The sequence below is a fragment of the Anomaloglossus baeobatrachus genome, chromosome 3 (assembly GCF_048569485.1).
Source record: "Anomaloglossus baeobatrachus isolate aAnoBae1 chromosome 3, aAnoBae1.hap1, whole genome shotgun sequence".
Classification (NCBI taxonomy): domain Eukaryota; kingdom Metazoa; phylum Chordata; class Amphibia; order Anura; family Aromobatidae; genus Anomaloglossus; species Anomaloglossus baeobatrachus.
This window is the reverse complement of record NC_134355.1, coordinates 221,051,469-221,065,204: the sequence shown is the minus strand read 5'-3', so window position 1 is coordinate 221,065,204 and position 13,736 is coordinate 221,051,469. Positions and strand designations below refer to the sequence as shown.

Genomic DNA, 13,736 nt, shown 5'->3' with positions numbered 1-13,736 from the left:
TATTTTAGGAGTTGAAGTCCATTCTATACCATTCGACTCCACAGCCATGATTTTATTGCATGAAATAAGTATTTGATACAATAGAAAAACAGAACTTAATATTTGGTGCAGAAATCTCTGTTTCCAATTACAAAGATCAGACATTTCCTGTAGTTTTTGACCAAGTTTGCATACACTGCAGCAAGGATTTAGCCCGCTCCTCTATACAGATCTTCTCCAGATCTTTCAGATTTCAGGGCTGTCACTGGGCAACATAGAGTCTCGACCCACTTCAAAGATTTTCTATTGAGTTCAGGTCTGAAGACTGACTAGGCCATTCTAGGACTTTGAAATGCTTCTTACAGAGCCACTTCTTGGTTGCTTTTACTATGTGTTTCAGGTCATTGTCCTGCTGGAATACCTAGCCAAGACCCATCTTCACTGAGGGAAGTAGGTTGTTGTCCAAAATCTCGCAATACATGACCCTATCCTCCCTTCAATATGGTGCAGTCGTCCTGTACACTTTGCAGATATGCAGCCTCCAAAGTATGATATATTCACTCCCATGCTTTACAGTTTGGACGGTGTTCTTGGAGTTGTACTCATCATTCTTCCTCAAAACACGACACATTGAATTGATAACAAAAAGTTCTACTTTGGTGTCATCTGACCACATGAATTTCTCCAATGCCTCCTGTGCATCAACAAAATGGTCATTGGCGAACTTCAAACTGGCCTGGACATATGCTGGCGTGAGCAGGGGGACGTTGCGTGCCCTGCAGGATTTTAATCCATGACAACGTAGTGTGTTACAAATGGTCATCTATAAGACTGCTGTCCCAGCTCTCTGCAGGTCATTGACGAGGTCCACCCATGTAGGTCTGGACTGATTCCTGACCTTTCTCAGATTCATTCTTACCTCATGAGTCGAGATCCTGCATGGAGCCCCAGACCAAGTAAGATTCACTGTCATTTTGCGTTTTGTTTTTTTGTTTTTTTTTTCATTTTTCATTTTCTAATAATTACGTGAACAGTTGTTGCATTCTCACCAAGCTGCTTGCCCATTGTCCTGTAGCCCATCCCAACCTTGTGCAGCTCTACAATTGTGTCCCTGGTTTCCTTAGATAGCTGTTTCATCTTGGCCATGGTGGAGAGGTTGGAGTGTGATTAATTGTGTGTGGACAAGTGTCTTTTATGCAGGTAATATGTTCAAACAGGTGAAATTAATACAGATAATGAGTGTAGAATAGGAGGAGGGCTTCTTAAAGAAAAAAAATAACAGGTCTGTTTGAGCCAGAAGTCTTGCTGGTTGGTAAGTGATCAAATACTTATTTCATGTAATAAAATGCAAATTAATTATATTAAAATCCTACATTGTGATTTTCTGGCTTTTTTGGGGAGATTCTGTCTGTCAGTTTATATTGTGGGGGGAAAACTTGCAAACTCGGCAGTGTATCAAATACTGTGTGTGTGTGTGTGTGTAATGTGTGTTAAAATGCCTAGAAGGCTGGAGTCACACTTGCGAGTGACTCAAGTGTAATACGCGCGAGTCTCACATCGCATCACCCTGCGAGGAGGAGTGGGTCGGCTGCATGTATTTCTATGCAGCTGAGACGCTCATGTTCTGAGACCAGAAGGCCGTGTCGGGTAATGCGATGCGAGACTCGCACGTATTACGCATGAGTCACTCGCAAGTGTGACTCCGGCCTCAGGTTGTATGTCCGTGAAATCCACTTCCAATGTAAATATATACCTGCCTATTAAATACTATACAAAAGTAAATGCGAAAAGTTACAGGAATCAAAGATTCCAACAAGAAAAACAAACTGAAAACATACATCTCTTTGAATCTAAAATTTAATAAAATAAGAAGTTATTCTTTAAATGTTACAAAGAAATAGAAAATTGGGTTTTATTGGGAAAATAGTATTGTAATAGGTTGTCTTGGTCAAAGCAGACTGGTGTATTAGGCAGGGGTAGGGGAACATGTGACTCAACTCAAGAAAGAAGATTTCTCAGTTTAAAATATTGAACAGTTATATATTTGTTTGTACTTTTCACAATTTAATGTTTTTGGGGGTTTTTTCTCCACTTTTCCCCATCTTCTTTAGATAAAAAATATTCTAAACTCTGTCAGGCTGCTTGGTGATGCTTCAGTTTCATTTACAAACAATTGTATTGTTGGAATTCAAGCAAATACGGAAAGAATCAACAAACTGATGAATGAATCTTTAATGCTTGTTACTGCTCTGAATCCACACATAGGTAAGGATATAGTTTCTTAAATTCATGACTTGTCTTTATTTCTCTAATTTAGTTTTTCTAGAATAGTGATGGGTGAACCCGAACTGTAAAGTTTGGCGTCCGTGATACTGTTTGAGTTTGGCCACCATGATAAAAATTTAAAAAAAGTTAAAAGGAAGCAAAATGGGGATTAGAGCAGGACAATTATACTTACCAAGTCTCTGCGTGGCTGTTACACTGCTTCCGGGTCCGCTCATTAACACTGATGCATATGCACTGCTTTCCCCACCCACCCTCTGCAACAGTGTCTGTGATTGGTTGCAGTCAGACTGTCGGGGTGCCGCATCTGTGATTGGTTCTGCAGTTTAAAAATAAATCATTGGAAAAATTGGCGTAGAGTTCCCCGTGTTTTGATACCCATCGAAGATAGATGAGACAGCTACAGGCTGCAGCCCCCAGCTGTGTGCGTTATCTTGCTTGTGTATCGAAGTACAAGAGACCCCATGCATTAACAAAAAAAAAAAAAAATGAATTACATAATATAAGAAAATGACATACAAGTCCTCCCAATTTTGATACACAGCCAAGATAAATAATAATCTTTATTTTTATATAGCATCAACATATTCTGCGGCACACTACATGCATCAGCAACACTGTCCCCATTGGGGCTCACAATCTACATTCCCTATCTGTATGTCTTTAGTGTGTGGGAGGAAACTGGAGTACCTGGAGAAACCCAGAGAACATACAAACTCATTGCAGATGTTGTCCTTGGTCCCAAGTGCTGCAAGACTGCAGTGCTAACCACCGAGCCACCTTGCTGCCCAAGAAAAGCAAACTGCTTCATCTTGGTCGGCAGCTGAGGACTGGTATTCTCAGGCTGGGATGCCCATGGTTTTTGGGCCCTCCCCAGCCTAAAATAGTAGCCTGCAGCATCCCCAGGATTGTCACATCCAGTAGATGCACGAATTCCAATGCTCTACCCACCTCACCCTAATTGCCTTGATACAATTGCAATCGGGGTAATATAAGAGATTAATGACAGCTGTGTTATGTCAGAAGATCACAGCTGTCATCAAGCCTGAGGTTAGTAATGGGGAGGGGTCTATAAGACCCCCATTACTAATCATATAATTAAATAGAAATAAACACAAAGAAAATCCTTTATTTAAACAATCCTCTTTCTCCATTTTATTAACCCCCAAAACACCCTTGCAAGTCCGAAGTAAACTACACGAGTTCCCACGACGATACCAGCTCTGTTTACATCTGAGTTCTCAGTGTGGAGTCACATTGGAAAACCACACGCTCTCACTGCAATGTCAGGGACAAACTGACTGCGCCACCGCTGTGAGCGGTGACGTCTATGAGTTCACCTGTGGTCACAGCTCTCAGTTCCCATGGTATTCCAGCTGAGACCTCTGGTGAACTGACCTGAGGTGAACTAATTGAAGTCTGTGACCTCATTTCAGGTGAACTCATTGAAGTCAATGCCAAATTACCGGATTACGCTATGTCCCCATGTTGAGTATTTGATTGCAGACATTTCTGCACCAAATCTGCATCTCTTTGCAAAAAAAAAAAACAAAACACGCACCAAAAACTCTAGTTTTTTTTTTTTTTTTCATTTTTTCTGTGTGTTTTTCTACCAGGAGTTAGAGCTTTGGTGCAGAACACACACAGAAGGACTATAAAATTTGTGGGACATTCACATGTTCCTCTTCAAATGTGGTCTACTTAATCCTGTGCACTATATGTCCTATTGGGGACCTCTATGTTGGAGAAACAGGACAGAGACTGAGAGCAATGATGAGATCTTACTGCCATACAATTACAGATAAAAAAACCATTTACCTGTGGCCAAACATTTCTGTGCTTCAGGACACAACATAAACCACATGAAAGTTGTCATATTAAAATGCAACTTCAGATCACAGAATCGTCAAAGAGTCTGGGAATACAAATTCGTTAAAATGTTTAAAGGTACTGTCACACTAAGCGACGCTCCAGCGATCCCACCAGCAACCTGACCTGGCAGGGATCGCTGGAGCGTCGCTACACGGGCTGCTGGTGAGTCGTCAAACAGACGACGAAAAACACAAGAGAAAGGCTATCATAGGTTCAACTTATTTTTATTAATATTTATGTTATAATTTTAAACATGCGGAGAGGTGATGGGAAAGGGGAAACTGTGTACATCACCACAGTCAATACAAAATAGTAACAATGTACTGATTCTATACAAAAATAGTATAAATATCCTATCCAAACAGGACAAATTGTGGCCCACGATAGAAATTCAAAAAAGCATACTCATAGAGATGGTGCACAAGGGCAACTCTTAAAGGGAACCTGTCAGCAGAAATTTCCCCTAAAAGCTTCCCCCTCTGCAGCTCCTGGGCTGCATTCTAGAAAGGTCCCTGTTATTATTGTGCCCCCTTTCTGACCAAAATACAGAGTTTATAAAGTGGTACCGTTTTGGATTTGGATTCTGTAAATGTGACACGGGGGCGGGCTGCCTGATGGCTGTTAGTCTGCCTCCTGCCGCTTTAGGCCGTCCCCCATCACTCCTTTCCATAGCTGTGGACGCTGCCCAGTGCTCCACAGGTCCCTGCGCATGCCCAGTGCTCATCTCTCGTGGATGAGCACTGTGCCCAGTGTCACCGCTGGTGACGTGCGCACAGGCTTTAGATTATGGGCGGTGCTGGGATGTTTATTACCAAGCAACCGCCCATAATCGCGGGACCGCGTTTTCCCCCTCGGCGTCCTTCGTTCTGCGCAAGCGCGGTGCTGCTGACCCCACGTCACCTCCTTCTATTTCCTGCCTCAGGGCAAGATGGGAAGGAGGTGACGTGAGGTCAGCAGCACCGCGCTTGCGCAGAACGAAGGACGCCGAGGGGGAAAGCGCGGTCCCGCGATTATGGGCGGTTGCTTGGTAATAAACATCACAGCACCGCCCATAATCTAAAGCCTGCGCGCACGTCACCAGCGGTGACACTGGGCACAGTGCTCATCCACGAGAGATGAGCACTGGGCATGCGCAGGGACCTGTGGAGCACTGGGCGGCGTCCACAGCTATGGAAAGGAGTGATGGGGGACGGCCTAAAGCGGCAGGAGGCAGAATAACGGACGCCAGGCAGCCCGCCCCCGTGTCACATTTACAGAATCCAAATCCAAAAAGGTACCACTTTATAAACTCTGTATTTTGGTCAGAAAGGGGGCACAATAATAACAGGGACCTTTCTAGAATGCAGCCCAGGAGCTGCAGAGGGGGAATCTTTTATGTTTTAGGGGAAATTTCTGCTGACAGGTTCCCTTTAATATAAGATATAATATATATAGGACTAGAAAAACCTAGTGTATATAAGAGCCATAATTATCCGATATTCCACTTCCCAATACAAGGAGGAAAGTGCACTATAAAAATTAAACCATATGCTGTATACCTATGTCGGCGATGGGAATCAGCGCGGCAGCAGAAGGACACACAGACCACAGATATCAATTACAGTGAGAGATAAGTATATTATAAGTCAATATACACATCCATATACGTATACTCTCACACTGGGGTCTATGTGTATCTCCGCAGCAGCGGTGAAAACCAGCACCGACAGGGACACCCAGCAGTGTTAATTGCTCAAAGATATCCATATATCACAATTACTGCGTGTCAGAAGGGGAGAGCATGCTGCCGTTGCATCAAGGGCACCAGGCACTGAATGGAAGGAACATTATGCAGGGATAACATTACCTAAATAAGAGAGACTGCGGCGGGAATGCGCCCGATGCGCATTTCGGAATGTACCTTTGTCAGGGGGCGTGACCGGAAACAACGGGGGTGCCATTAAAATAGGCCTTAGCCAAACGGTCCATCTTAAAGCATTGGATACAAAGGGAGGGACCATCCATAAAAGAGGTCATCGGTGAATTACATAATTTATTGAGGCTGGAGAAAGTGGAAGCGGAAAGGGACAAAGACAGGTTGACACCCAAGTTCTTTGGGAAATGGAGAAACTTCATTGAAAGTCAATTTACTCAGGGAGAAATAGATAATCTGATGACACCTTTTGTACAATCAGAATGGTACCTTCTGAATGATATCCAGGATAACCTGGGTAAATTGAAAATCACGTAGGTGTGGGTTCTGGAGGGAAGGGGAGACGAGAAGCTAAGGTAGCAACAAGACGTGCCAGAAAATTTGGAAACATTTGGGGTTGGCACAGGGGCTTAATGATTCTAATTGACTTGTATCGCGTCTGTTATTTCTTAGTACTTTTGCCTTGGTTTAATAGAGACCATATCAATCAGATAAACAGTTTAAAATATCAAGTTGGGGCATCGCACCCTATTATGTCACATATTGTCAGACAAATGTTTTTCCTTGTGTAACCATGAATATCTTGTTATGTTTATAAAAAAATTGGAAATTCAATAAAGAGTTTTGGAAAAAAAATAGGCCTTCATCCCCCAGCTGATTGGGCAGACATTCAGACGCATCCGCCGCTGGCCGGGCGGAAGTCCCGCCTCACGGACGCGTCATGGCCACACAGAACACTGGGTAATTAAACCCGGCATCCTCATCACCATAGAGACGCGCCCGGGAGAACCAGGAGATCCAGGCAAGCGGCGCATGCGTCAGCCACCCAGCCAGTAGGGGGATGAAAATATAGAAGATATAAAGTGCTATGCAGGCAAACGGACACAAGAATTCACAAATTCACGACGTGGTAGCAGGATCATGATATGGGCATATATGTAGCAATTTCATGAGAAGGAAAACCCGCCAATAACAAGAAAAATTATAAAGAAAGTAGAACTAGAGAGATATACATATAGATAAAATCACTCTGGATGTCAATAATCATAATAGAATAGATAAATACAGGAATTATATGTATGTACATATAGGTAAAATTGCCTAGATGTATACACCTTAACATAATTAACAAAAAGACATGTCAAGTGAAAGAAAAATAGCAAAAGAAAAAGATGAAAAATGTATAATCATGAAAATAGAAAAAATAATAAAAATAAATTATAAATAAAAATAAAAAACATAAATAAAAAGATGACAAGTAATAAATAAATAAAAGTTAAAAAAGAAAAAAGAGGGAAGTGAAAAAATAAAAAAATAAACAATAAAAATTATAGAACATAATAAACATATAATTATGAAATCTCGCAGTCCCAGAGCATCCAATCCACGTCGTCATCTTGTATAGAGAGAGAACGATACCCAGACAAGGAATCAAGAGTACAGGTCACATATGCCACTGCATAGAATACAAAAGGCCTAGAAAAAAATTAGAAAACATTAAAATAAAGAAAAAAAGACACCAAGACATTACAAAAAGGGAATGAAACTCATGTTTTCGTTTAGCCCTTGGGGCTGCACAGTACGAAGACGCCAAATCCACTGTGTCTCTAATCGTGCTAGTCTCTGACTAACACGACCCCCACGGATATCCACATCAAGAGTATCAATTCCACGGACCAAAAACCTTCTCGAATCAGATTCATGAAAAAGCTTAAAGTGACGCGGAATTGTCTTGAGGGTGTACACGTCAATGTGGTCCCGTGCGGCTTCAATCCCCAGAACATGCTCATGAACCCGAACCTTAAGTTGTCGGGTCGTGAGCCCAATGTAAATTTTGGGGCAGAGGCAAACTCCATAATATATTACAGACTTGGACTCACAAGTAATCCTTTTTCTAATTGTATAATTCCTTGTAGAGGATGAGTCACAGAATGTGTCAGTCCGCAGCACATTAGGGCATGCCACACATTTGCCGCACGGAAAACACCCATTCCTAATAGCCGGTAGGTTGGAAAAAATTGGGGATGGAGTGCTCTCATGGAGACTGTGGACAAGATAATCCTTGAGATTTTTGGCTCTACGTAAAGTGATTTGTGGTCTCACAGGTAAGATTTTGGCCAATGTAGGATCTGCCTGTAGAATTGGCCAGGACTTCATCAGGGCCTCCCGGATAGCAGTGTGTGCAGAGCAATAGTTGGTAATAAACCTGATAGATGTATCATTACTTCTTACTTTCTTGGAGTACAGCAAATCATTCCTCAAGGAATATTTAGCTTTATGATAGGCGTGTTTAATCATACGTTTGCTGTACCCCCTTTCAATGAATCGCTTAGTTAATTCAGCCGCCAGCAGTTCGAAATCACAATCACTAGAACACAGTCGGCGAATACGAAGGAATTGTCCGACGGGTACAGAACGTATCGTATGTGGGGGGTGAAAGGATGACGCATGAAGTAGCGTATTAGTAGAGCTTTGATGTGTAAGATGGATGTTGCGAGTGTTGGAGTTCAAATCACGGATAAATAATAAAAGAAAATCTAAGGTCCCCTGCCAGATAAGGAATATGTCGTCGATGTACCGAGTCCATAAGAGGACCCGGCCCATCGACGATTCCAAATCAGACAGGGGGAGGTCCCTCTCCCACAGCCCCAGGAACAAATTAGCATAGGCTGGCGCAAAAGAGGCGTCCATCGCTGTGCCCTGGAGCTGGAGGTAGAAGGACCCCTTAAAAACGAAAAAATTAGGTGTATACTGGTGTATAGGGACTCGACGTCACAAGATACCAAAAGAGTCTTCACCCACATATAACCCGGCAATCCGCCTCAAGAAGTCGCCTGTGTCCTGAATGAATGAAGGAAGATTCCTTACAAGCGGCTGAAGTTGATTATCAAGCCATCTATTGATGTTTTCGAGAAAATTCCCATTGCCTGAAATAATCGGGCGACCCGGAGGGGAGGATGCACTTTTGTGCACTTTAGATAGCAAGGACAGTGTTGCAATCCTAGGTTCGGGCACAATCAAAGCCGATGCCAACTCAGGGGAGATAATACAGTCATCATTAGCAACTTGCACAATCCGCTTGAGTTCCTCCACATATTTAGTAAGAGGATTAAAGGATAATTTTTGGTAGCATACAGTATCCCTCAATTGGCGAAATGCCTCTTTCTCATATGCGGATGTGGGCCAGATGACTATATCCCCCCCCTTTATCGGCTGGCTTTATTGTGACATCTGACATCCGTTGCAACTCCTGAAGACGTATGCGTTCCGACTTAGACAAGTTATCCACCTTGACCTGACCAGACAAGTTCTCACATTCTTTAGACACTACCTGCACAAAAAGATCAATATTTGAGCAGGAAGATAATGGTAAAGATTTTTTAGAAGGAGGTTTAATGCAAGACGGTACCTTACCTCCCTCACCAGCTCTATGTTCCGATTCTAATTCGGATAGTATTGCTGGTGCCGCTTGTTCTTTTTTTTCTGCGGGAAACAAAATTTGAGAATTTGTCTGGTCAGGTCAAGGTGGACCACCTGTCTAAGTCGGAACGCATACGTCTTCAGGAGTTGCAACGGATATCAGATGTCACAATAAAGCCAGCCGATAAAGGGGGGGAATATAGTCATCTGGCCCACATCCGCATATGAGAAAGAGGCATTTCGCCAATTGAGGGATACAGTATGCTACCAAAAATTAACCTTTAATCCCCTTACTAAATATGTGGAGGAACTCAAGCGGATTGTGCAAGTGGCTAAAGATGACTGTATTATCTCCCCTGAGTTGGCATCGGCTTTGATTGTGCCCGAACCTAGGATTGCAACACTGTACTTGCTATCTAAAGTGCACAAAAGTGCATCCTCCCCTCCGGGTCGCCCGATTATTTCAGGCAATGGGAATTTTCTCGAAAACATCAATAGATGGCTTGATAATCAACTTCAGCCGCTTGTAAGGAATCTTCCTTCATTCATTCAGGACACAGGCGACTTCTTGAGGCGGATTGACGGGTTATATGTGGGTGAAGACTCTTTTGGAATCTTGTGACGTCGAGTCCCTATACACCAGTATACACATAATTTTTTCGTTTTTAAGGGGTCCTTCTACCTCCAGCTCCAGGGCACAGCAATGGACGCCTCTTTTGCGCCAGCCTATGCTAATTTGTTCCTGGGGCTGTGGGAGAGGGACCTCCCCCTGTCTGATTTAGAATCGTCGATGGGCCGGGTCCTCTTATGGACTCAGTACATCGACGACATATTCCTTATCTGGCAGGGGACCTTAGATATTCTTTTATTATTTATCCGTGATTTGAACTCCAACACTAGCAACATCCATCTTACACATCAAAGCTCTGTTGATTCCATCGCATTTTTGGATGTGCTGGTGTATAGGGACTCTGATGACTGTTTATAGTCTAATCTACATCGTAAATCTACGGCTACTAATACGCTACTTCATGCGTCATCCTTTCACCCCCCACATATGATACGTTCTGTACCCGTCGGACAATTCCTTCGTATTCGCCGACTGTGTTCTAGTGATTGTGATTTCGAACTGCAGGCGGCTGAATTAACTAAGCGATTCATTGAAAGTGGGTACAACAAACGTATGAATAAACACGCCTATCGTAGAGCTAAATATTCCTTGAGGAATGATTTGCTGTACTCCAAGAAAGTAAGAAGTAATGATACATCTATCAGGTTTATTACCAACTATTGCTCTGCACACACTGCTATCCGGGAGGCCCTGATGAAGTCCTGGCCGATTCTACAGGCAGATCCTACATTGGCCAAAATCTTACCTGTGAGACCACAAATCACTTTACGTAGAGCCAAAAATCTCAAGGATTATCTTGTCCACAGTCTCCATGAGAGCACTCCATCCCCAATTTTTTCCAACCTACCGGCTATTAGGAATGGGTGTTTTCCGTGCGGCAAATGTGTGGCATGCCCTAATGTGCTGCGGACTGACACATTCTGTGACTCATCCTCTACAAGGAATTATACAATTAGAAAAAGGATTACTTGTGAGTCCAAGTCTGTAATATATTATGGAGTTTGCCCCTGCCCCAAAATTTACATTGGGCTCACGACCCGACAACTTAAGGTTCGGGTTCGTGAGCATGTTCTGGGGATTGAAGCCGCACGGGACCACATTGACGTGTACACCCTCAAGACAATTCCGCAGCACTTTAAGCTTTTTCATGAATCTGATTCGAGAAGGTTTTTGGTCCGTGGAATTGATACTTTTGATGTGGATATCCGTGGGGGTCGTGTTAGTCAGAGACTAGCACGATTAGAGACACAGTGGATTTGGCGTCTTCGTACTGTGCAGCCCCAAGGGCTAAACGAAAACATGAGTTTCAATCCCTTTTTGTAATGTCTTGGTGTCTTTTTTTCTTTATTTTAATGTTTTTTAATTTTTTTTCTAGGCCTTTTGTATTCTATGCAGTGGCATATGTGACCTGTACTCTTGATTCCTTGTCTGGGTATCGTTCTCTCTCTATACAAGATGACGACGTGGATTGGATGCTCTGGGACTGCGAGATTTCATAATTATATGTTTATTATTTTCTATAATTTTTATTTTTTATTTTTTTATTTTTTCACTTCCCTCTTTTTTCTTTTTCTTTTTTCTTTTTTTATTTTTATTTATAATTTATTTTTATTATTTTTTCTATTTTCATGATTATACATTTTTCATCTTTTTCTTTTGGTATTTTTCTTTCACTTGACATGTCTTTTTGTTTAATTATGTTAAGGTGTATACATCTAGGCAATTTTACTTATATGTACATACATATAATTCCTGTATTTATCTATTCTATGATTATTGACATCCAGAGTGATTTTATCTATATGTATATCTCTCTAGTTCTACTATCTTTTATAATTTTTCTTGTTATTGGCGGGTTTTCCTTCTCATGAAATTGCTACATATATGCCCATATCACGATCCTGCTACCACGTCGTGAATTTGTGATTTCTTGTGTCCGTTTGCCTGCATAGCACTTTATATCTGCTATATTTTCATCCCCCTACTGGCTGGGTGGCTGACTCATGCGCCGCTTGCCTGGATCTCCTGGTTCTCCCGGGTGGATCTCTATGGTGACTGGGACGCCGGGTTTAATTACCTGACGTTCTGTGTGGCCATGACGCGTCCGTGAGGCGGGACTTCCGCCCGGCCGGCGGTGGATGCGTCTGAATGTCTGCCCAATCAGCTGGGGGATGAAGGCCTATTTTAATGGCACCCCCGTTGTTTCCGGTCACGCCCCCTGACGAAGGTACACTCTGAAATGCGCATCGGGCGCATTCCCGCCGCAGTCTCTCTTATTTAGGTAATGTTATCCCTGCATAATGTTCCTTCCATTCAGTGCCTGGTGCCCTTGATGCAACGGCAGCATGCTCTCCCCTTCTGACACGCAGTAATTGTGATATATGGATATCTTTGAGCAATTAACACTGCTGGGTGTCCCTGTCGGTGCTGGTTTTCACCGCTGCTGCGGAGATACACATAGACCCCAGTGTGAGAGTATACGTATATGGATGTGTATATTGACTTATAATATACTTATCTCTCACTGTAATTGATATCTGTGGTCTGTGTGTCCTTCTGCTGCCGCGCTGATTCCCATCGCCGACATAGGTATACAGCATATGGTGTAATTTTTATAGTGCACTTTCCTCCTTGTATTGGGAAGTGGAATATCTGATAATTATGGCTTTCTCTTTTATATATATATACAGTTAGGTCCAGAAATATTTGGACAGTGACACAATTTTCGCGAGTTGGGCTCTGCATGCCACCACATTGGATTTGAAATGAAACCTCTACAACAGAATTCAAGTGCAGATTGTAACGTTTAATTTGAAGGTTTGAACAAAAATATCTGATAGAAATTGTAGGAATTGTACACATTTCTTTACAAACACTCCACATTTTAGGAGGTCAAAAGTAATTGGACAAATAAACCAAACCCAAACAAAATATTTTTATTTTCAATATTTTGTTGCGATTCCTTTGGAGGCAATCACTGCCTTAAGTCTGGAACCCTGGACATCACCAAAAGCTGGGTTTCCTCCTTCTTAATGCTTTGCCAGGCCTTTACAGCCGCAGCCTTCAGGTCTTGCTTGTTTGTGGGTCTTTCCGTCTTAAGTCTGGATTTGAGCAAGTGAAATGCATGCTCAATTGGGTTAAGATCTGGTGATTGACTTGGCCATTGCAGAATGTTCCACTTTATTGCACTCATGAACTCCTGGGTAGCTTTGGCTGTATGCTTGGGGTCATTGTCCATCTGTACTATGAAGCACCGTCCGATCAACTTTGCGGCATTTGGCTGAATCTGGGCTGAAAGTATATCCCGGTACACTTCAGAATTCATCCGACTACTCTTGTCTGCTGTTATGTCATCAATAAACACAAGTGACCCAGTGCCATTGAAAGCCATGCATGCCCATGCCATCACGTTGCCTCCACCATGTTTTACAGAGGATGTGGTGTGCCTTGGATCATGTGCCGTTCCCTTTCTTCTCCAAACTTTTTTCTTCCCATCATTCTGGTACAGGTTGATCTTTGTCTCATCTGTCCATAGAATACTTTTCCAGAACTGAGCTGACTTCATGAGGTGTTTTTCAGCAAATTTAACTCTGGCCTGTCTATTTTTGGAATTGATGAATGGTTTGCATCTAGATATGA

The 13,736-nt window shown here is 42.6% G+C and overlaps 1 protein-coding gene across 2 annotated transcripts in view; it reads left to right on the top strand.

The window, feature by feature from the left end:
• FH (fumarate hydratase) overlaps positions 1-13,736 on the top strand; it is a 280,161-nt gene that overhangs the window by 246,490 nt on the left and 19,935 nt on the right. For both annotated transcript variants that reach the window (XM_075338213.1, XM_075338212.1), the window contains one exon: positions 2,091-2,244. In XM_075338213.1, the coding sequence (XP_075194328.1) occupies positions 2,091-2,244 (154 nt within the window). The remainder of the gene's footprint in view (positions 1-2,090; positions 2,245-13,736) is intronic.